The sequence below is a fragment of the Borostomias antarcticus genome, assembly GCF_949987555.1.
Source record: "Borostomias antarcticus genome assembly, chromosome: 1".
Classification (NCBI taxonomy): Eukaryota; Metazoa; Chordata; class Actinopteri; order Stomiiformes; family Stomiidae; genus Borostomias; species Borostomias antarcticus.
In genome coordinates, this window is record NC_140234.1 from 41,812,905 (window position 1) to 41,838,590 (window position 25,686).

Here is a 25,686-nt window from a genome sequence, read left to right on the forward strand (position 1 = left end):
ACGTTGTTGTTAGGTGGTGGAAGGCATCTCGTGGATCTATGGGTAAAGAGGCGGTAGTGTTTCCAGTTGGGCTTTCGGAAGTTCCATCGCTTCACCGGCTCGTGATGGTAATCAGCGATGGTTGATGTTGGGACCGCGGGAACTTTCCTACCACGTGTCTATCAGGGAACCGGTTGTCAACACCGACGCTCGTGAATGCCAAGTCAGGATTCATCCCAGTTTTCCAGCAACCTGAGACAAAGCTGGCTGCGCCCTTGGGATCGTACAACAGGGCCAGACTGTTGTTAGCTGCCCAAGCAGCCAGGTTTTCTCCATCGGAAGGCGCCACCCTAGAGGCAGAGGTGAGGGAAGACTAGGAGATGCGCTGGTGTGATTCGCAAGGGCGGAGGCTTGTAGACGTTGACAATTTTAAAGCCGCCAACGTCCACACACAACCACTCGAATCTCCGAGCCAGTCGGGGATTGGTTGACGAGAGTCCAGTTCAACCTTTGATGGACGAACGTAGCGAGGCCATGCTTCCTGCTTAGGGCAGCTAGAGCAAAATTTGGAAGAACTAGCTTATCTGCTGTTACGCAGTGGGTCTCCTGGAGGAGGATGACGAGGGCCTTGGTGGTGCAGTGCAGGTGCTCGATGATGTTGATTTTACTGGGGGTGGGTCCTTTGGAGTTCAGCTGCAGAATTCTGGGTTGGGAGCCGGCGGGGCAAGCTCCGCCGACTGCTCTCCCCGTCTGTTGCAGCTGAACACCAGCCCGGGTGGTGGCCCTCAGTTGGCAGACTTTGCTTTGTGTACGGTGGTTAATTGCAGCTCCTGACGGGGCACCACGAGAAGGTGTCTGCCTCGCCCAACGGGTCTGTACTGATGATGGGCTAAGCCGTGACTGGCTAGGATCTTATACAGCAGGCAGCAGAGGCAACACATCTCTGACAGGTATGATGCATGCTGAGGCAGGATAAACACTGATGACATGGATCTCTTCAGCCTGGGCATGGTAGATCTGCTTCTGACACCATAACTGGAACCAAACATACAAAGTGGTTTATGGCTTTCAGAGACTAACAGGTTCCTCCACTGCACACTGGGTCTGGAGGAAAAAAAACAAAAAGATGAAAAACTGGATGAAGTAAACACGAAAAAAAACACGAGGGAGAAGCTCTACAGATACGAACTGCAAACAGTAGGCTAGACTGGCTAGGTACCTGCCACAGGAATTATATGGGAAGGCCTGGCGACAACAGAAGAGTTGACCAGGCTTATGAAGGAATTATGAAGGAAGTTGAGTAGATGATGATTGAAGAGTTGACCAGGCTTATGAAGAAAGTTGAGTAGATGATGATTGAAGAGTTGACCAGGCTTATGAAGGAAGTTGAGTAGATGATGATTGAAGAGTTGACCAGGCTATGAAGAAAGTTGAGTAGATGATGATTGAAGAGTTGACCAGGCTTATGAAGGAAGTTGAGTAGATGATGATTGAAGAGTTGACCAGGCTTATGAAGGAAGTTGAGTAGATGATGATTGAAGAGTTGACCAGGCTTGTTAGGGAGTTGAGTAGATGATGATTGAAGAGTTGACCAGGCTTATGAAGGAATTATGAAGGAAGTTGAGTAGATGATTGAATAGTTGACCGGGCTTGTGAAGGGAGTTGAGTAGATGATGATTGAAGAGTTGACCGTGCTTGTGAAGGGAGTTGAATAGATGATGATTGAAGAGTTGACCAGGCTTGTTAGGGAGTTGAGTAGATGATGATTGAAGAGTTGACCGGGCTTATGAAGGAATTGGGAAGGAAGTTGAGTAGATGATGACTGAAGAGTTGACCAGGCTTATGAAGGAAGTTGAGTAGATGATGATTGAAGAGTTGACCAGGCTTGTTAGGGAGTTGAGTAGATGATGATTGAAGAGTTGACCAGGCTTATGAAGGAATTATGAAGGAAGTTGAGTAGATGATTGAATAGTTGACCAGGCTTGTGAAGGGAGTTGAGTAGATGATGATTGAAGAGTTGACCAGGCTTGTGAAGGGAGTTGAGTAGATGATGATTGAAGAGTTGACCATGCTTGTGAAGGGAGTTGAGTAGATGATGATTGAAGAGTTGACCAGGCTTGTGAAGGGAGTTGAGTAGATGATGATTGAAGAGTTGACCAGGCTTATGAAGGAAGTTGAGTATATGATAATCGAAGAGTTGACTGGGATTATGAAGTAAGTTGAGTAGATGATAATTGAAGAGTTGACCGGGTTTATGAAGTAAGTTGAGTAGATGATGATTGAAGAGTTGACCGGGCTTGTGAAGGGAGTTGAATAGATGATGATTGAATAGTTGACCAGGCTTGTTAGGGAGTTGAGTAGATGATGATTGAATAGTTGACCGGGCTTGTGAAGGGAGTTGAATAGATGATGATTGAAGAGTTGACCAGGCTTGTTAGGGAGTTGAGTAGATGATGATTGAATAGTTGACCGGGCTTGTGAAGGGAGTTGAATAGATGATGATTGAAGAGTTGACCAGGCTTGTGAAAGGAGTTGAGTAGATGATGATTGAAGAGTTGACCAGGCTTGTAAAGGGAGTTGAGTAGATGATGATTGAAGAGTTGACCGGGCTTATGAAGGGAGTTGAGTAGATGATGATTGAAGAGTTGACCGGGAATGTGAAGGGAGTTGAGTAGATGATGATTGAAGAGTTGACCGGGATTGTGAAGGAAGTTGAGTAGATGATGATTGAAGAGTTGACCAGGCTTATGAAGGGAGTTGAGTAGATGATGATTGAAGAGTTGACCAGGATTGTGAAGGGAGTTGAGTAGATGATGATTGAATAGTTGACCGGGCTTGTGAAGGGAGTTGAGTAGATGATGATTGAAGAGTTGACCAGGCTTGTAAAGGGAGTTGAGTAGATGATGATTGAAGAGTTGACCGGGATTGTGAAGGGCGTTGAGTAGATGATGATTGAAGAGTTGACCAGGCTTGTGAAGGAAGTTGAGTACATGGGCGTAGAATTTAGCGGGGACACTGGTGACATGTCCCCACCAATATTCAGAGACTGCTGAATTGTCCCCAGCTAAAATTTGGTACACAAACACTTAACAGATCTCCTTCTCTACTAGTCCCGCCTCACTAGCCCAATATCGCTAATAGGATTGATTTGCTGTTTAATGCGTGAGAGGCTGCCTGTAGTATCTGGTTGAATTTGGTTGTGCGACTACAAAGCTCAGAGCCTCCATCAACACTACAGTTCTGTGCACATAAATACGGGAAAATCGTGTCTCGTATTGATTCAGTATTGAAAGTGGATTTTATTTTTCCATACGGGACAATCCTGTATTAACGACAACGACTTCATATCATTGCAAACGCGGCAAGATTTTAGCCATGACGAGGCTCACTCGCCGACTGAATTGCATGACGTAAACAAACCAAACATGTAATGTTTAGATAAGTTGTTGTTGTTTTTTACCCTATCAGTTATCAATGTGTATGCAGCAAGTGCACATGTGGGCCATATGCATGATCATCAGTTCAGGAGGTTGGCTAGCATAATGAATTCAAAGTAAAGGGTCACTGTTTGGCCAGATCGCCCTAAACAAAGACACCTGTGATTCCTGGGTTCTCGTGGTGGGTCTGTTTTGGGAGGCGGGCGGCAGCAGCAAGGCCATTCTGTTCCTGTTTCCCTGCTTGTTTGCCCTCTTCTGATGGATGTGTGTGGGCGTCGCAGCCAGGGCTTGTGGCTTATTGTGCGTTCCATGAGCCTGGGAGATGTGCGCATGGTAACTGGCAGGAAGGCTCCAGTATTGTGCACTGTGCCTAAACAACAACAGTCTGGCCCGGGTGCCAAACATCCAAGGAGAGGAAAACATGTATTCCTGAATGAGAAGGCCCACTGTATTGGAAACGTGTGGGTGGTAATCTCTTCTGGGGATCTAACTGTGGCCGTGAAGGTTTTCATGAGTATTTTCAGCTGCTGTTTTGATGTGGAGATTTTAATACTCATGGCATGTAAAACATACGTAGCAGGAAAAGAAGAGGATTGGAGGGCTGAATGTAATAGCTGTTTTTCCAGAACCACAGAGTCCCAGATTTAAGGACAAGGATGAAACACCCAGCAGGCTTTGGGACACACGCAAAAGAAACATGATTTTATAATCCGAGACCCAAATACCCTGTGTCTGTTGGCTGCCGGTAAATATCTACTCTCACACCTCGAAGAATGAAGTGTTTTTTAAATTGGATGTGTGCTGCCAATCACTGACACACAAGGCCCCCTAAACCAGTGCTATAGAAGGCTGTTAAATTAAATATTGGGTTTGATTTTATTGTCATCTTTGGCGGTACCTGTGACTGTCAATGGCGCTTGTTCCTACAGGCAGAGAAGGGTCAAGTGATTTAATCTGACAACTAAACATTATTGAAAGGTTTTTCATTATTTTCTACCTCAAACTCATCAGATTTCTTTGCACATTTATATTTTTCATGGTTCAAATCCCCGTGGCTGTTAAAGAGGCACCACTGACACACTACAAGCGTGGGGTAGTACTGTGTTGAGTGCAATAGGAATAGCCCTACTGTGTTGAGTGGAATACTACTGTGTTGAGTGGAGGTGTGTCAGCCTTGTGGATGACAGCTCTCTCCTCAGAGGACGATGCTTGTACTATGGCACCGTTGGCACGGAGGCAGAGAGCTGATCCAGAGATTCTCAGCAAGGCAATCAGATGGCAGGCTGGATATCTATGCCATCTCTGGCATGCCCCCCTCCCAGAACAATGCTGCTTTCTGCCTGCTGCTGGGACCTTATCTTCGTTTCAATTACTCCCCAGATGAAACAAGTATCACAGAATGAAAAACTAAAATGTTCTGTGAATACAGACGTGAAGAGTGAAGAGTGACATTCATCTCTCAGAGTAGCTGAGTGCTCCAGTGTTTCAACCTCTCTAATGGTGTGTTCGTTTATTACTGGTAGGTGGCAAATTGCGACTTGCTACTAGGAATGATTAAATAAAACACAGCATGAACTTGCACTTCCTCGTCGCAAATTCAGATATGTTTCTCAGCTCCCAGTTGCTCGAATGCACTAGATATAACTAGGTAACTGTGATATAATGGTATATAGCTCGAATGCACACAGGTCGGAGGTAGGTATTTTGCCACTTGCGACTTGCCACCTCCAACCACAAACGAACGCACCATAACTGCTCTGTCTTGCCCTCACGGCCAGACGCAAGCTACAGGACTTGACTCTGAGGTGCCATTAGTTTGGTAAACCTGCCATTTTCAGGCACGTTCAAACACAAACTGCAGCTCACATCCTGTCACACAGCGTAGGCCTGGTCTCGCATAAAACACAAAGTTCTCTCTGAAATCTTAGACACGTTATAAGAACAAGGCATAACTCTGTCTGGGTTGGCTTCCACCACCATATGCCAAAAATTATCATACAAGTTTCTCTTTGTGTCCATTTTTAAACATAACAGAGAAGAATCAAGTCTTTATATGAGGGAAGCTGTGTGTTTACAGAACAGTGCCAGCACCAGGAACAAGGGAGAGCCCCCATCACTGTCCATGGGGGGAGGAAGAGGTCTGCGTCAAGGAGCCGGTGGGGGGAGAGGCAGGGGGAGGTGAGGGGAGAGGCAGGGGAGAGGCAGGGGGAGGTGAGAGGGAGGTGGGGAGAGGCAGGGGAGAAGCAAGGGGAGGTGAGGGGGAGGTGAGGGGAGAGGCAGGGGGAGGTGAGGGGAGAGGCAGGGGAGAGGCAGGGGGAGGTGAGGGGGAGGCAGGGGGAGGTGAGGCGAGTGTGAGTGTGTGCATAAATGGTTATTTGTGTGTGTGTGTGTGTGTATAGGTAAGTACAGTTTTGTTGTTTTGTGGCTCATTTGGAGCTCACAAACAGGTCATGAACACCATGTTTTAATACATCTCTGCGAAAGTCAGGACTGTTTACAATAAACACCAGAGTCCTCAGCTGAACTGAGGCATCGAGGGACATCTCTGTCATGACCCATGACCCCGGACCTTACCCGACTGGCCCCTCAGCGAAACAATGTCTATATTTGGGAATCATATATAGCGGATTGTTTTCACGTCTAGTTTACTGACGCTGCCTACATTCAAACACTGAGCCCCTGCTCAACCTCACAGCCAGCCTCCATCACCCCAAACTATGCAAAGAAAACACTGGTCCAATACCACAGCCGGAGGGGAACAATGTGTAAGGACCGGGGGTTTCTTTTTATGGTCTCGTACTGATGGATTTGTGTTTTCCTCCAGGCCGCCGAGGCGGGAGGAGAGATGAATAGATCCCCTCATCATGCCCCTCCGGCCTGAGCGGCCGCCACCGCCGTGGAACATGGGGCTGAGGTCTGGAGGTTCCTCCTCACCACACTGGCCTTCTCTCTCTGCTACCCTCCTCATTTCTGCCTTCTTACTCCCCAAATGAGACATTGGATAAATTACCATCTCCATGAAGGCCCCCTTGTTCGCTTGGAATAATAAAGAAAGGATACCGTGGAACGGAACTTCCAAATAAGCCCGCCCCCCCCCCCCCCCCAAGCCTGTGTTTGAGCACAGCGGTCGGGTGAGTGTGACTCGTGAACTCGAGAGCTTGGAGAGAGAAGCAGAGAGAGCCAGCCAGCGTGCCTGTCTCCTGTGCCAGTGATGGATGGGCCTATTTGCTGTCCCGTGCTAGCGTCGGTTTAGCCTTACGCCTCTGCAAGACTATAGTTCTGAACATTTGAACAATGCAGAAAGGAAGGCTCTGACACTCACTCATTCTGCCAGCTGGTTAGTTCGGCGACCATAAAACCAGTGTCGTATATAATGTTACAGTTCATCACATATATCTGTACTCATACTTTACCACACATACACACACACACACACACACACCTGATATCCTCATCCATCCACAGGCTGTTAATACGACTTCTACTTCTGCGTCAAACTTCCTGGTAAGCCGTAGGGGGCAGGTGGGTGTGTGTGTGTAGGGGGGGGGTGGAGGAGGGCATATAAAGATAGATGCCGTCCTGTTGCATGTCCTCCTGCCCCCCCCCCCCCCCCCCCCGCCCTCTCCAGCTGGAAGGTGAAACACATGAAACGCACACATGTGACTGAAGACTGTTGTGCTTCCTCATCATGGCAGTGGGATCCTTCTGCAGTGTCGGTCTGTGTACTCTAATGAGCATACTGTAGTACTCTAATGACTAATGAGTATACTGTGGTACTCTAATGTGTATACAGTAGTAGTCTAATGAGTATACTGTAGTACTCTAATGACTAATGAGTATACTGTGGTACTCTAATGAGTATACAGTAGTACTCTAATGAGTATACTGTAGTACTCTAATGACTAATGGGTATACTGTAGAACTCTAATGAGTATACAGTAGTACTCTAATGACTAATGAGTATACTGTGGTACTCTAATGAGTATACAGTAGTACTCTAATGAGTATACTGTAGCACTCTAATGACTAATGAGTATACTGTAGTACTCTAATGACTCATGAGTATACTGTGGTACTCTAATGAGCATACTGTAGTACTCTAACGACTAATGAGTATACTGTGGTACTCTAATGAGTATACAGTAGTACTCTAATGAGTATACTGTAGTACTCTAATGACTAATGAATATACTGTAGTACTCTAATGAGTATACAGTAGTACTCTAATGACTAATGAGTATACTGTGGTACTCTAATGAGTATACAGTAGTACTCTAATGAGTATACTGTAGTACTCTAATGACTAATGAGTATACTGTAGTACTCTAATGAGTATACAGTAGTTCTCTAATGACTAATGAGTATACTGTAGTACTCTAATGACTAATGAGTATACTGTGGTACTCTAATGAGTATACAGTAGTACTCTAATGAGTATACTGTAGTACTCGAATGACTAATGAGTATACTGTAGTACTCTAATGAGTATACAGTAGTACTCTAATGACTAATGAGTATACTGTAGTACTCTAATGACTACTGAGTATACTGTAGTACTCTAATGACTAATGAGTATACTGTGGTACTCTAATGAGTATACAGTAGTACTCTAATGAGTATACTGTAGTACTCGAATGACTAATGAGTATACTGTAGTACTCTAATGAGTATACAGTAGTACTCTAATGACTAATGAGTATACTGTAGTATTCTAATGACTAATGAGTATACTGTAGTACTCTAATGACTAATGAGTATACTACAGTACTCTAATGAGTATACTTTAGTACTCTAATGAGTACACTGCAGTACTATAATTAGTATACTGAAGTATTCTAATGACTAATGAGTATACTGTAGTACTCTAATGATTTTCTGCGATTTTCGGGGACCACCTTCTCAAATTTGCTCTAGAGTGCATACTAGTGGTCAAAAACTCCATTGGGTACCTTTAATAATTTCCACACACATAATGAAAAAAATACCGATAGCTAGTTCAATCATGATGTAACTAAGATATCTGCTAAAATTTTTTTTTTGCCATCAACAGATTTAGCTACAATGTCCGCAAACCATTGCCAAATTACTGTCGCCTCAACGGCCACCATATTTGTTGATAAATTATTGACCGGAGACGTCGCAGTCGCAAAGAGTTGTTGGAGCAAAGGGAGCAAAAGTGACCATCGCTTGTTCACTTGAAAAACGACCGTTCCGAAGGGCCCTTTGAAGGGAGTACTTTTGCACCCTTCGGATTGGAACACCCTTCAATATGGCGGAGGTGGGCGTGGCCCCGATTATGTTCCCTTCGAAGGGTAGAGCCCTTGCATTTGGAATACAGCCTATAGCCTATGTGAACTGTAGCGTTTGTTTGTAGGACCGGTAGCTAGCTTGTTAGCTCCTGTGAGGAGGACCGGTAGCTAGCTTGTTAGCTCAGTGTAGTATATCTAGCTAACGCTAGCTATTCAGCTACACATGCTCAGCCTCTCACTAGCCTATATAATATCCGGCGATTTTGAAATATAAAATAATTATGAAAGTATATTTTAACAACTGAAACACAACTGATCAAATGTTTGATCCATGCCGTTCAGTTATCAGCACAACAAAGTAGTCTAGTGTAGGCCTAGGATAGGCTATAATCAAAGTCCTTATCTCTGATATAACAATAATAAACTATTTAAACAGATTAAAAAAATAAAATAATAAGAATAAGAATAATTTCACTACAATACCCTACTTACCCATGGTTTAAGCACTGTTGAAACTTGAGTAGGCTATGACCTACAATTAGGCCTATAGTCATTTTCCTCGGCTTATTAGCCTATAGTCTAGGCTACATTTAATTTGGCTTTATGTCATATTTGCTGTGCAAATGCATTGAATATGTAGCTTAAAAATTGAATATTTGGGTTGTTGAAATATTGTTTATTGAACATTTGTAATGTTCTTTTCGTATAGGCCCTAGCGCATAAGCCCGAGCACATTCTAGAGGCGCACGCTTTTTTGAACCATTAGGCCTACGCGTTATTGTAGTGGCTCACACATGATCCTAATTTGAATAGACCTATATAATTTGTGTTTAATGGTTGTGCTGAAGCAGTGACATGATATGACCCCTCCGATTTGTTTGGAAAAGGAAATTTCAGGAAAAAGCAGAGACTTTGGATTACGGACTCCTGACAACTTTCTGAGTTATTTCTGGGTTAACAAGCACACAGTGTTTAAAAAGCCTTTAATCCATCAGGCTATATAGGCCTACAATAAAAACACCAACATGTTTCGGTTTATATTGTAGCCTACATATGGATTAAAGGCTTTTTAACCACTTTTCCACCCAATAAGTTAATCAATTTGACCGAGCGCCTTAGGTACCTTTTCCACCTCCCTGAGTCCAGTCATTTGGGTCCAAACTAACACAAACCCTACAAAATAGGCATGTATTAGTTTAGAGTTTAGTTTATTGGTTTGAGTGTAAAATGTTTATCTTTTATTATATTTCAGTCAAGATCACTTTTGTCAAATTTGAACATTTATATACAAGCGGCATAATACATGCATATGAATTTTTTGGCGGTGTGCTCTGTCTGGGGGGCCCCCTGCCTTCCACCGGCGTGGAAAGCGCTCCACCGGCGTGGAGCGCGTTAGCAGGGGGAGGCAATCTAGGTGTTCCCCCCCTCTGGGCCAAGCCCTTGGCCCAGAGAGCCAGGAAGGGGGAACGGCATCTAGCCCCCTGCCTTCCACCGGCGTGGAGCGCGTTAGCAGGGGGAGGCAATCTAGGTGTTCCCCCCCTCTGGGCCAAGCCCTTGGCCCAGAGAGCCAGGAAGTGGGAACGGCATCTAGCCCCCTGCCTCAATGACGATCAGAGTGGGCCGCGATCGGGAAGACGCTCGGAGGTAACTCAGCCCACTAAGACCGTCAAAGAGTGCCACAGGAGGACTGCTGTACATTATAGTCCCTGGTCCCCACGGGCCGACGCTTCGTGGGTTCCGCGGGAGATACAGCCTAGTGTCTCTGCGTCCATGGCGCCCGCCACGGAAAGCCACAGAGACCAGCTAGCGGCTACTCTGGCATCCACCGGCCGACGCAGGTGGAATACCTGCAAACTACCCCGGACAGAGAGCAACGATGACAACAGACGACATTAACATACGCAGGAGGAGCAGGGGAGGAGGTGGGGCGAGCATGCAATGCACAACCAGCAGTAAAGGCAAGCGCGAACAATGACATGTTTTGACAGCTTAAATACATGCGCTCTAGTGAGCTGACCAATGCTATGACAGCTACAGTCAGCTGGTGCTGCGTCATGCGTGACTGATTAACCTCTGCTGACCTCCCCGGCCGTGATGTACGTGCCTCGGCTGAATTTGCGTCGGAGACTTAATTTCAGTCGAGATCACTTTTGTCAAATTTGAACATTTATATACAAGCGGCATAATACATGCATATGAATTTTTTGGCGGTGTGCTCTGTCCGGGGGGCCCCCTGCCTTCCACCGGCGTGGAAAGCGCTCCACCGGCGTGGAGCGCGTTAGCAGGGGGAGGCAATCTAGGTGTTCCCCCCCTCTGGGCCAAGCCCTTGGCCCAGAGAGCCAGGAAGGGGGAACGGCATCTAGCCCCCTGCCTTCCACCGGCGTGGAGCGCGTTAGCAGGGGGAGGCAATCTAGGTGTTCCCCCCCTCTGGGCCAAGCCCTTGGCCCAGAGAGCCAGGAAGGGGGAACGGCATCTAGCCCCCTGCCTCAATGACGATCAGAGTGGGCCGCGATCGGGAAGACGCTCGGAGGTAACTCAGCCCACTAAGACCGTCAAAGAGTGCCACAGGAGGACTGCTGTACATTATAGTCCCTGGTCCCCACGGGCCGACGCTTCGTGGGTTCCGCGGGAGATACAGCCTAGTGTCTCTGCGTCCATGGCGCCCGCCACGGAAAGCCACAGAGACCAGCTAGCGGCTACTCTGGCATCCACCGGCCGACGCAGGTGGAATACCTGCAAACTACCCCCCAAAAGAACACACCAGCAACTCCGCGGCCCGCATGCGCAGAAGGGTTGACGGAGAGCGCTCTGACTGATGAGCCAGACAACATTTAATAGTGCACCAGCCACATGACCACCTGAATACGCAGTACCCCCCCAACCCAATGTCACAGTCCACTCATATCTCTCTGGGCATCCAGAACGTGGAGCAGAACGTAGTGAAGTGAGACCATGCAGAGTCGTATTGTTTTAGTGTGGTCTTGGCTAGACCGGCTCTCATGTATCGGGAGGCGGATGACAGGAGGGGCATCAGGGCTTCATTCAGTCCAGAACCGTCTGCCGAAAAAGAGGGCAGACCAGGCCGGACGGAGCCGCATCCGGGCATAAACTGCGGAACTTCTGCAAATTAAACCGGGACAGCGAGTCAGCGATTTTATTGTCGAGGCCAGGGATGTGCACGGCGCGGAAAACGAAGTTCCCCTGCACGGACAGCCATGTGAGGCGGCGTATGAATTTGTTGATGAACGGAACGTTCGAACGACCATTGTTGATTATTGTAACTGTGGCCTCGTTGTCGCAGAAGAATAAAATACGTTTTCTAGACCACTGAGGTCCCCACAATATTGTAGCGACTACGATGGGATACAGCTCCATGAGCGCCGTGGAGCTGGCTTGGTTAGTTTGTGAGGTCAGTTCGGTAGGCCAAGCGCTAGAAAACCAGTTAATACCGAATATACCCCCAAAACCCACCGAAGGCGCAGCATCAGTAAACAGCCGGAGGGACGCCGAAGAGTCATAGCCGTCGTTGTAGAAAAATGAAACGCCGTTCCACCCGTCGCACAACTGGGACCAAAACCGGAGGTCCAAACGACAGCCCTCGTCTAAGCAGACCGGGTCCTGCAACCGCACGACGGACCGGGCCAGCTCGAGCAGCCGGGAAACGAATGAGCGGCCCTGCGGGATGACGCGCATCGCGAAGTTCAGATGCCCGAGCAGTGAGAGCAATTCCCGCTTAGATTGATTGATGGGGACACAGCTAGCATTAGCCACGCCGAACGGCTAACGCTAGCTGCGTGGAGGCACTCGCAATCATGGGTGCTAGCGAGTAGAGGCAGTTCGGCCGGAACCCTCGGGCTGCAACAATTGAACGCGAGAATCATGAGCTAGTATTAGAATCATGAGCTAGTATTAGAATCATGAGCTAGTATTAGCAATTTAACATAATGAATCAAGAGCTAGTATCAGCAATCCAACATAATGAATCATGAGCTAGTATAAGCAATATAACATAATGAATCATGAGCTAGTATTAGCAATCCAACATAATGAATCATGAGCTAGTATTAGCAATCCAACATAATGAATCATGAGCTAGTATTAGCAATCCAACATAATGAATCATGAGCTAGTATTAGCAATCCAACATAATGAAACATGAGCTAGTATTAGCAATATAACATAATGAATCATGAGCTAGTATGTGCAATCCAACATAATGACGCCCCGACGTGCAACACGGGAACCTTGACGAACGCCAGCTAGTTAGCAACGAGCAGTAGAGCCTGTCATGCAGCCAGCGAATCCACGAACGAGCCGCGAGGGGAGGACTTAGATGAACCAAATACATAGAGAATCCACATAGCACGTCCACGCCCGAAACTGCAAACATTTCAATGGTGAATGCACCCGGCGCACATCGACAGTTGAGTAATGCAGCAGACGAGGCATGGACAACCTCCGACATCAGCGGCTCATGAATGAAACCCAGTGACCGGCGCGTAGCAATGCTTAAACGGACTCCAACGCAAGCTACGCGAGCAACTGAACCATACGCAAGTATGGCACGACGGTGCTACAGAGGGACGGGCACCTCGGCCTCGGAAGCCGGCGCTCCACGACGCCACTAAACGGACCCCCAAACCACGGACCGGAGAGACGACGCGGGCAGAGAGGAACGCAAGAGCAGAGAACGCGGAAGCAGCGAGGACACCGCGGGCAGCAGGCAGCAACGCACCAAATCACAATATGAGCACGGAACGCGAGCAAGACGCGGAGCAGCGAGCGCGCAGACACGAGCAATAGCAGGAATAGCAGTAATAGCAGGAATGGCAGGAATGGCAGCGGACGCCAGCGCAGAGAACGCGGAAGCAGCGAGCATGCAATGCACAACCAGCAGTAAAGGCAAGCGCGAACAATGACATGTTTTGACAGCTTAAATACATGCGCTCTAGTGAGCTGACCAATGCTATGACAGCTACAGTCAGCTGGTGCTGCGTCATGCGTGACTGATTAACCTCTGCTGACCCCCCCGGCCGTGACGTACGTGCCTCGGCTGAATTTGCGTCGGAGACTTCATTTATAGTAATACATGTTTATTGCTGGGTTTGTGAAAACCATTAGGCTAGTACACCACGCTGCCTGTGTCACATGATCGCAGATAATATTAGATACCCAGCTGGCACCTGACTGACCTTCAACGTTGAAATATAGTTGGATTAATGTCAGTCGTCGTTTCAACCTTGAAAGAACATTGGATGCTCAATGGTTGAAAAAGGTTGATAAAATACTTATAAATCAATGTTGAAATTATGTTGAAGATCTGTATGTTGATGTACAACAACGTCAACATGATGTCTTCAACCTGCCTTATAGCCCTTTAATGCACGATATGGGTAAAAGTGACCCGACAAAGGTTTTGCTTTATATATCTTTGCAATAAATAGATTTTATTGGCCACAAATCCTTATTTTGCACTTGCACAAAGAATGAGATTAGAATTTCCTTCAGAGGATGTCCTATTATGGACACCGTAGTTTCTTTGGAAATTTTGCTGCGGTGCATCGTGTGTAATGTTTGTCTCGCACTAGCTGGATGTAGCTAGTATCTACATATATACAAGCTGAGCAGTCATTCCCTTGTTGTCCAACTTTTGCCGCTACTTGTATTGTAAGCTTACTATATTGTTTAGTTTGCTAGCTGAGTTGGTTTTGCTTTCGCGTTTTAACATAGGCTACATCCTGGGTCGTATTGTGCTGCAGAGGTTGTATGTTTAGAAAGCTAAAAGCTGTTACCAGCTGGCAGATTGACTGTGAATGCCTTTTTCTGCTGTATAGAAGGCTGTCACAAAATGTGTGTGTGCATGCCAGTGCCACAAACACTTATTTTTCACATTATTGTTGGATTGATTTTGTTGCTATTTGCACTGTTGTCAGAGTTCATCTTGATTCTAATGTAAATTAAAATTGTAAAAAGTTCACGCCTTTGTTCTCTGTGGCTACATGTTGATTGAAAAGTAAGAAGTTGAAACAAAGTTGCAATTTCAACAGTAATGCAAAGTTGACTCAAAGACCTTAATTCACCCATGTTGAAAAGTAAGCCGTTGAAACAAAGTTGGGATTTCAAAGTTGAGTCACCTTTCAAATTCAACACATATTCAACAGTGATGCAACGTTGATTGTAAGACCTTAATTCACCCATGTTGAAGAATAAGATGTTGGAACAACGTCGCAATATCAACGTTAATTCACCTTTCAAAATCAAAACCTAATCCAACGTTGATTCACGTAGTCACATGACGTTGAATCACCTGTGAATCAACGTTGATGCCAGCTGGGTATTATGACACAGGAGAAATAGAGCTACTATAGCTGTTCTAGCAAAGTTGCTATGAGGACTTATATTTTGATTTAGAAAAATGTTTTTCAGTTTCTTACTAAATGTAGAATGTCCCCAAGTTAAGGGTGGTGGTGGGGTTCTGACACTTCATAGTTTGTTAAAACAAAAACATACAGGATGATGATGATGAGGAATTATACTTCATAATTAATGATAATAATAATAATAATAATATATAAACAGCAATTCTGATGCGTTGAAAGCACAGCAATTGCAATGCCAGTTAATATTAGGCTAAAGAAAACATTTCCCCTCAGTTTAAACCGTTTTGAACCGACTTCCGGTTTAAGCCCCGCCCACACTTGTCAGAATCCGAATCCGAATAATTAGCTGTCAAATACAAATACAAATAGTGGGCTCCCGGCACACCCCTAATGAGTATACTGCAGTACCCTAATGAATATACTGTAGTACTCTAATGAGTATAATGTAATAGTCTAATGAGTACTCTAATGAGCATACTGCAGTACTCTAATGAGTATACTGTAGTAGTCTAATGAGTATACTGTAATACTCTAATGAGCATACTGTAGTTTTGAATTGCATGCAAAAAGTAGGCCATTGAGTGCAAAACAAATGACTGTAATATCCAGCAATTCTATCAATTATTATTCAAGTGATTTGCCTGTCAGCCTTTCATCTTCCTCATCCTCATCATCCTCAGATATTATCTTCAAACACGCCCGTCTTTCTGATGTCCATCTCCCATCAGACACCTGACTGGGACAGGGGGACTGTCAGAACTGGAGCCACACATAGAACAGCAGCCTTGTTTGCCCATGTGCTTTGCCAGGTTGTGATGTATAAATAGGTAAATAGGTAGACTGTGCGTGTGTATGTGTGTTTGTGTATGCGTACGTGTGTGTGTGTGTGTGTTTATGTGTGTGTGTGTGAGTGTTTGAGTGTGTGTGTATGTGTTTTTGTGTGCATGCGTGTGTGTATGTGTGTTTGTGTGTGTGTGTGTATGTGTGTTTGTGTGTGTGTTTGTGTGTGTGTGTGTGTGTATGTGTGTTTGTGCGTGCGTGCGTGTGAGTGTATGTGAGTGTTTGTGTGTGAGTGTGTGTGTTTGTGTGTGCGTGTGAGTGTTTGTGAGTGTTTGTGTGTGTGTGTGTGTGTGTGTGTGTGTGTCACCATGGGGCCTGGCGGCGTCTTCTCATGTTCAGAGATCTGAGGCCTCTCTCTCTCTCTCTCTCTCTCTGAAGGCGGTGATGGCCAGCAGAAGGGAAAGGATTCAGAATATTCTGGCGTTAATTGAGCTTATTGCTCTGCTATTCACAGCCGTGACCTGCGAGTGATTTACAGGCTGGAGCAGGAGTGTGATGAAGCAGGCCTCTCTGGTAGCCACTCAGTGGGCATTGCTGGGAAGAGATGTGCCCTCCAGTACGGAGGAAGGACAGAGGGACCAACCTACGGTAGAGCTGCTGTAGGGTAGGGCTGCTGTAGTGTAGGGTCCTGTAGGGCTGCTGTAGTGTAGGGTCCTGTAGTGTAGGGTCCTGTAGTGCTGCTGTAATGTAGGGTCCTGTAGTGTAGGGTCCTGTAGGGCTGCTGTATTGTAGGGTCCTGTAGTGTAGGGTCCTGTAGGGCTGCTGTAGTGTAGGGTCCTGTAGTGTAGGGTCCTGTAGGGCTGCTGTAATGTAGGGTCTTGTAGTGTAGGGTCCTGTAGTGTAGGGTCCTGTAGGGCCGCTGTAGTGTAGGGTCCTGTAGTGTAGGGGCCTGTAGGGCTGCTGTAGTGTAGGGTCCTGTAGTGTAGGGTCCTGTAAAGCTGCTGTAGTGTAGGGTCCTGTAGTGTAGGGTCCTGTAGGGCTGCTGTACTGTAGGGTCCTGTAGGGTCCTGTAATGTAGGGTCCTGTAGGGCTGCTGTAGTGTAGGGTCCTGTAGTGTAGGGTCCTGTAGGGCTGCTGTAGTGTAGGGTCCTGTAGGGCGGCTGTAGTGTAGGGTCCTGTAGTGTAGGGTCCTGTAGTGTAGGGTCCTGTAGGGCTGCTGTAGTGTAGGGTCCTGTAGGGCCGCTGTAGTGTAGGGTCCTGTAGTGTAGGGTCCTGTAGGGCTGCTGTAGTTTAGGGTCCTGTAGGGCTGCTGTAGTGTAGGGTCCTGTAGTGTAGGGTCCTGTAGGGCCTTGTAGTGTAGGGTCCTGTAGGGCTGCTGTAGTGTAGGGTCCTGTAGTGTAGGGTCCTGTAGGGCTGCTGTGATGTAGGGTACTGTAGGGCCGCTATATCGCAATCCGAATATTTGTACATGTTTGGCATGCATCCCGTGATCTGGTTGCAAAGGCTGAATACAGTATTTTTCAATGTTGTCGCGATGTGAGGTATCAATCGTCATTTGTGTAACAGTGACCTTCATTCATGCGAAACGTTCCCTGCAGTGCAACATCAGAACGTCCAGAGAGCAGCTCTCCTCAGCTCCTCCACCCACAGTGAAATACTATCAACCCCAGGCTCACTGCTCACCATGCCTGCTGAGAATTCTGATTCTGGGAAAGCAGAATATAACATCTTCTCCAGTTATACAACCTTGGCAGAGGGCAATTGTTTTCCTGTCACCCTTCCACAGAAATGTGAACCTTTCAAGGTTATAAACCTCCCATATCTTATATATGTGTGCACCACCCCCCCTCCTCTAAGAGAGTTATCTTTACACTTGACCCCTGACCCCATTTCTCCCTCCTTATGACCCCCTCGGTCACTCAGAATGTTCCTCTCCATCTCCTGTGCCACTGCCTGGGCCACGCGGCTGGATTGTTTTCCGTTGCACGGCTCCCTCAGGACGGAGGGACAGCCGACCGTGCCCAGAAAGCCTGGCTGTCAGAAACACTCGGGAGGTTGGATTCTGCAAATTGAGTTGTTCAGCATCAGGCCTTCCATGCTCTGTCACCTACGCACACACTCTCGCTGCTCCTCTCTCCCTCAGCCACACACACCCCACGCACGCACGCACACACACACTTTAAGTTTGAGCATGGTTAAGGGTCAGATGGGAGTCGGCGGTTTTGAAAATAAAAATCCTGTTTGTGGAGAGATTAACAGAATTGTCAGATCTCATCTCCTTATATTTCTCAAGATTATCTGAACCGCATAATATTTTGACATGTGAGGAGGGCTCAGATGCTTCAATTAATCCCTTATATAGAATTAACACCCTGTCTATTTTCACAATCTCTGAAGGATATTTGCTTTCCTTGGCCACCTCACGTTCTGTGCATACTTGCGAGGAGCCCCAGTCTTCTGCTCTGGAGGAGAGCTGGGCTGGAGTGTCCAGGCCTGGTTACCATGGTGTGTTGACTGGGGGAGAGGAAGAGGGACAGGAGGCCATGTGCTCATTCTGTCCACCTGAGACAGGAGCTGTCCAACACATTACAGTCATTCAGCTGACACGTTTATCCAAGTCGACTTAGAATAATTGCATTTAACCAGGAAGTCAGTGTACTACTACTCACCAGAACTCTCAAGTGCATCTCCTTTCTAAACAAGTGACTAAGAGCATAATCTAGTGCTGAAGGCAAAGTGTAAGGGCAGCAAACTCAAAATACAGGTGCTTAAGAGGAGGATTGTTGTAGTACTTCTTGAAGAGGTGAGTTTTGAGTCTGCAACGAAAGATGGGCAGCGATGCTGTCCTGACGTCAGAGGGCAGTTCGTTCCACCACTGCGGGGAAAGGACACAGAAGAGCCGTGACCATGTTAATCGGCCGCAGGGGCCTCGAAGTGACGGGGCAATCAATCGCCCCGAGGTAGCAGAGGGGTGTATAGGACTTGACTGTAGAGGACATTATCCATTATCTCTCCTCATCACTAGAATGTAGAGGGCATTATCTATCCTCATCATTAGAATGTAGAGGACATTATCTCTCCTCATCACTAGAATGTAGAGGACATTATCTGTCCTCATCATTAGAATGTAGAGGACATTATCTCTCCTCATCACTAGAATGTAGAGGGCATTATCTCTCCTCATCACTAGAATGTAGAGGGCATTATCTCTCCTCATCACTAGAATTTAGAGGGCATTATCTGTCCTCATCATTAGAATGTAGAGGACATTATCTCTCCTCATCACTAGAATGTAGAGGACATTATCTCTCTTCATCACTAGAATGTAGAGGGCATTATCTCTCCTCATCATTAGAATGTAGAGGACATTATCTCTTCTCATCATTAGAATGTAGAGGGCATTATCTCTACTCAATACCCTACAGGATTCATACTTTGCGGCGAATATGATGTCAGAACACCAACGGACACCAATTACCCCCTCGGTGAGCTTCTTGTCTTTGAAATCGAGAGTTTAACATGTTTTTGAATGATTTTTCAAGGTGCCCACCCACATCCATTGTATGACCTAAACGGTGGTAGAGCAATTATCAGACTTTCTCAAAAGTGCTAGTTTTGTCAGCGTTTTGATCTGAACCATTGTATATGATCATAAGTAACCTTAAAACAGGGCTAAACATTATTTTTCCCTTTACTATTCCTTTAACACAGGGGTAATTGCGTGATCCCAGCTTCAACAATATGCCATTGTGCTCTCAGTCAGAAGCAGCGTGCGGCTGCAGATGTGGTAGTGCTCTACGCGAGAGGTGTCTCTTGTTACAACCATAACAACCTCAGACCCTCGAATTACACCTCTTATTACATCCATAGCAACCTCAGACCCTCGTATTACACCTCTTGTTACATCCATAACAAGCTCAGACCGCCCGCGTGTCTGGGGCGGCCATGTCGGGCCAAGCTGCAGCAGCCTGTTCCATTGTTCTCCGCGGGGTGTTTTATAGCTGTGTGTGTGATATACGATAACCAATAAGGAAGAGGCCATAATTACAAGGCCCACACACTGGATGGTCGGATGGCAGAATGAAATCAAAGCCCGTGGACTTATTGAAGGCTAGTTATTAAAGACATATATACAAAGACCTGGCAGCCTGCGTTGTAGAGCTGTGTTGGAAATCGGAGCGTGTGTGTGTGTAAGTGTGTATCTGTTTGTAAGTGTGTGCGTGAGTGTGTGTAAGTGTGCGTGTGTGTGTGTGTGTGTGTGTGTGTGTGTGCTCGTGTGTGTGTGTGTGTGTGGAGGGAGGGAGAGATTATTTAACTCTAAATGGGATCCAAAACTCTAAGTGGGATACAAAATAGCATTTGCCTCTTTCTTTCCTGCTGTCCACTGGGAAATCAACAACAACCACAAAAATAGACACATCCATTCAATATAAAGTTAAGAAACGTTACAGCCTATTCATGGGTACCAAATGTAGTCCAAGATCTGCCATATTTGTGCCCTACACAGGTGTGTCAATTTGTCTGATTGCATAGGATTCTATGCACTAGAGCTAATTAGACCACTTGATACACATGTGGACGACACAAAGATGGCAGGTCTAGAGCTGTGTTCGGAATCGCTCCCTCGTTCCCTCACTCCCTATTCCCTATAAGGTTCACCATGTAGTGAACTACCTAGGGAACGGAGAAAATGTAGGGTACATGGGCTGCGTTCCGAATCGCATACTTCTACTTCTTACTACTAGTACCTACTACAGCTGCCCTTAGAAAGTACGTACTTTGCAAGCAGTAGGCATCCAATTGGGACATACTACCTTGTCATAACATTGTGCCTTGAAATTTGCCCACATCCGTCGCTGTCCATAACGCGACATTCGTCTACAGCTGTCATGACTCGCACATGTGACACACATTTCCGGTGCGCACAGGATTATGGGTCAGAATAGCCAGAAAAGCCTGCTGGCTTGCATACTGCAAAATACGGCCGGATGTAGTAGGACATCCTGGTATTTTTGCCATACTGCATGTGGCATACTATATATTGGGACATACTACATCCTGTTTTGGCATACTATATAGTAGGGTAGTATGCAATTCGGAACGCAGCCATGCACTGTTCCCTGGAAATCAAGGTGAATTGTGGGTAATAAATAGTGGACTATATAGGGAACGAAAATTCTGTGGAGAATTCGGACACTACAAACAAAATGGCTGAATAGTGAATAGGGAGGGATTCCGAACACAGTTTAGGACTACATTTGGTACCCATGCCACCATCTCAGCCAATAAGAAACATACACTCTGCTACCATCAGCCAATAGGAAACGTACACTCTGCTACCATCTACAGCCAAGGGGAAACGGGTCATAAAAAGGATACGATGGCTCCTAGAGACACAGTATTCAGTATCACAGTCAGATGTTGAGTCTCTCTGACGGGTCATGCTGAACACTTTGTCTCCATGAATTTAAAATTTTGCAGCAAAACCCTAATGGGTTTGCAGGACCCAGTGTTTTAAATGGTTCCTGACCGTTTGCCTGAGTCTCCCACTTACCTTGAGAAGATAAGAATCTTTCTGATGGGTACTTTTTAGCCTTAGAGGACACGGCTATGATATCTGGCCCTCTAAAGTTGCCTCGCGGCTTTGAAATGTGAACTCTTGAAGACTAAAGTGTTTTAGTGTACTGTATGCTTAACAGAAAAGTATTATAGTGGATTTGTCCCAAGGCTTGATGCCGGCATAGAGCGATAGCATCATCATGTCTGGAATGCTTTTCAGTATAATCAGATTCCATCTGAATTTGAAGGTGAGGTGAAAGGGTCTTTAAACAAATGCCACATCTGATAAAGGGGCACATTGTAACACCCTGGGTTAAATGACTTCTACCTCCAGATGACTGATGTTTAAGACACTGAGGTAAATGTGGGTATTCTGTTCTTTCATGTAGCTCACAATCTACTTCAAGATGGCATCTTATAAAACGCACTGCTTGTCAACGACTTGACACTGTGATGTGCAGTTAGTACCGCATCCAGCCACTAGGTGGTAATAATACGCAGAGAACGAACTATTTCTCTCCGTTTCATGGCTTATTAACCTGTTTCTAGCCAACTGTCACCAATGACTTAGCATATATACTTGTCGATCGTATTGTTAGACTATGATATGTGAGTTTACAGGTTCTTATCAAAAAACGGCTTTGCTAACACTGTAATTTGATTAGCCACGCATAAGTAGGCTACTGATAGAGAATTGGGGTAGGCCTAGGCTACTCAGGCGTCATCACATAAAATACCGCCGTCAAGTCTTGCCGACCACACCGTCCTAAAAAATAAGATATATTTGGGATATCTGACCTACCTTCATAAATCTGAATAGCCTATCCTCTAGTTGGCGGTGGGCGGTGCGAGTGGAAATGTGTGTGTGTGTGTGTGTGTGTGTGTGTGTGTGTGTGTGTGTGTGTGTGTGTGTGTGTGTGTGTGTGTGTGTGTGTGTGCGCGCGCGTGCGTGTGTGTGCGTGCGTGTGCGTATGCGTGTGTGTGTGTGACGCCAGCCCGCCCTCTGAAGTCGCCGCGAGGGGAAGAGAAAGTTCAGTCTCTCACAAGCATGGGATGGAGACAGCTGGCCACGGTAACGGGAATATACCGACTGCTTCTTAGCCTACGTGAGCACGTTTTTCTGTTGTTGTTTTTCTTGGTTTTTAAAATCTCAAACCAAGAAGCAGGATAATATATTTTTCGGTTAACCGTGCCACACGTTTCTGTTTGGTGTTATTTATTTAACACTCCCCCACGTGTGTGTGAAGTTTCGCGGTCGTCTCGGTGATATTTCTACTAGGCTACACATTTCCTACCGTCATTGTGAGACCAAAGGTAGTGTATCTGATTTTAGTGGTTGTTTTTTTGGCTCCACGTGCAGTGCTCTTCCCAAGTGAGTTTGAGAACGGAATGGCCACGCAATGTTTGGCGTAATCATGGGGAAATAGTGCGCGAGATACCCGTCTAAATATATCCCTTTTTCTACCTGGATGCTCTTCAAGAGGACTTTAGGAACTTGTTTTTTGACTGAAAATGAGTGTGGTGGAGGGTTGTCCGCTAAAGATAGTGATTTTCCTGTGGTGTCGGCTGGTGATATCCGCCTCCAGCCTGGATATAGGAGTCTACGACCTGGAACGAGGCAGACCTGCGAAATGCGAACCCGTCGTCATTCCGATGTGCCAGGGCATCGGCTACAACATGACCAGGATGCCCAACTTCATGGACCACGACAGCCAGAAGGAAGCGGCGATCAAGCTGAACGAGTTTGCCCCGCTGGTGGAGTACGGCTGCGACGCGCACCTCCGCTTCTTCCTCTGCTCGCTCTATGCGCCCATGTGCACGGACAAGGTGTCGGCCTCCATCCCTGCCTGCCGGCCCATGTGTGAGCAGGCCCGGCTGCGCTGCTCCCCCATCATGGAGAAGTTCAACTACGCCTGGCCAGACTCGCTGGACTGCGCCCGGCTCCCGACCCGGAACGACCCCAACGCTCTGTGCATGGAGGCGCCCGAGAACGACACCAGGACGGCGGAGACCACGAAGAAGGGCGAGGGCATGCTGCCTGTCCCCCCGCGGCCCAGGCAGCCCGGCGGCGGGGTCGGGAACAGGCGCTCCTCCTCGGCGGGCGCGGGGGTGGGGGGCGGCCTGGCGGGGTCTTGCGAAAACCCGGAGAAGTTCCAGTACGTGGAGAAGAGCCGGTCGTGCGCCCCACGCTGCTCCTCGGCGGTGGACGTGTTCTGGTCGCGGCGGGACAAGGACTTCGCCTTCGTTTGGATGACGGTGTGGTCGGCGCTCTGCTTCGTCTCCACCGCCTTCACCGTGCTCACCTTCCTGCTGGACCCACAGCGCTTCCAGTACCCGGAGAGGCCCATCATCTTCCTCTCCATGTGCTACAACGTCTACTCTGTGGCCTTCATCATCCGCTCGGTGGCGGGGGCGGAGAACATCGCCTGCGACCGGGAGAACGGCGAGCTCTACGTCATCCAGGAAGGGCTGGAGTCCACGGGCTGCACCATCGTCTTCCTCATCCTCTACTACTTCGGCATGGCCTCCTCCATCTGGTGGGTCATCCTCACCCTCACCTGGTTCCTGGCCGCCGGTAAGAAGTGGGGCCACGAGGCCATCGAGGCCCACAGCAGCTACTTCCACATGGCCGCCTGGGGCTTGCCGGCCCTGAAGACCATCGTCATCCTCACCATGAGGAAGGTGGCGGGCGACGAGCTGACGGGGCTGTGCTACGTGGGGGGCATGGAGGACGGCGGCGCGCTGACCGGCTTCGTCCTGGTCCCGCTGTCCTGCTACCTGGTGGTGGGCACGTCCTTCGTCCTCACGGGCTTCGTGGCGCTCTTCCACATCCGCCGCGTGATGAAGACCGAGGGCACAGACACGGAGAAGCTGGAGAAGCTCATGGTGAAGATCGGCGTGTACTCCGTCCTGTACACGGTCCCCGCCACCTGCGTCATCGTCTGCTACTTCTACGAGAGGCTGAACATGGACTACTGGCGCTTCCGGGGGCTGGAGGGGAAGTGCGCGGGGTCGCTCCTCGCCGGGGGGCGGGGCAAGGCGGAGGACTGCTCGCTGCGGGCGTCGGTGCCGGCCGTGGCCGTGTTCATGCTGAAGATCTTCATGTCCCTAGTGGTGGGCATCACCAGCGGCGCCTGGGTGTGGAGCTCCAAGACGCTGCAGACCTGGCAGGGTCTGTGCAGCAGGAAGCTGGCGGCCGAGCGCACAGCGGCGGGCAGGAAGTCCTGCGGAGGAGGAGGCTTTGGCGGGACGCACTGTCACTACAAGCCCCCCCCCTCCGCCACGGGGCTGCACACGGGCAAGACAGACCCCTACTCGGACAGCCCGACGCACGTCTGAGCATCAACACACACACACATACACACCCCCTGACAGATTCAACACACACACACCTTGTACCCTGACTGATTCAACACACACACACCCTGTACTCTGACTGACTCAACACACACACCCTGTACCCTGACTGACTCAACACACACACACACACCCTGTACCCCGACAGACCCACCACACGTCTGAGACTCAACACACACACGCACCCTGTACCCTGACTGACTCAACACACACACACACACCCTGTACCCCGACAGACCTACCACACACACACACACCCTGTACCCTGGTGAGAGTGCAGCTGCTGGGAGAGGGTGAATGATCTGATTGGACGGTTGCTTTCTGCCTTGTGAAGGGACACAGCACACGCTACACTTCCATCAGCGTTTGATGCATAGAGGGAAATGTATTGTTTTATATAGACCGTCTCTGGAACAAGTGAACTGTAAATGCACAGTATTGCAAAAAAAGGACTTTGCATAGACGTGTTCAAACATGTTGCAAGGACGTGTTCTCTGTTGAACTTGGCATAGGGAGCTCGGTAAATAAGTTTAAATGTTCTATTTATTGTATATATATTTAATTTAATTTCTCTTTTGTTTGTTCAAAGTTTGATTGGATTAACCTGTACCTACTGAAGCCTGGATACAGAGGAGGGTATTCACGGCATTAAACTAAGTGCCTCTTATCAAAGCTGTTGAGTTAAATGAAATGTGGTATTCATATTAAAATACAACCACCTTACCATTTTGTCATTACTGTTTGGGATACCTTAACTTAACAGAGTGTTTTTTTCCCTCTAATCATCGGTGTGTTCTGCTCAAGCATATTCTACAACCTGCTGGCGTCCGATCTGCAGTCATCTTCAAAGGGAGAGGATTTACAACAAACAGGGCGACAAACTGTGGCGAGTGCTAGTGTTCACGCCGTCATCTTTAGAATGCGGACGCTGCTCACAGACGAGTA

General features: G+C 47.5%; 1 protein-coding gene across 1 annotated transcript; it reads left to right on the forward strand.

Moving 5' to 3' along the window:
* Positions 1 to 22,434: 22,434 nt before the first annotated feature.
* Positions 22,435 to 25,450, forward strand: LOC311310603 (frizzled-9-like). The gene has a single exon (XM_084440113.1). The coding sequence runs from the start codon at positions 22,897 to 22,899 to the stop codon at positions 24,721 to 24,723; it is 1,827 nt and encodes a 608-aa protein (XP_084296239.1). The 5' UTR covers positions 22,435 to 22,896; the 3' UTR covers positions 24,724 to 25,450.
* Positions 25,451 to 25,686: the final 236 nt, after the last annotated feature.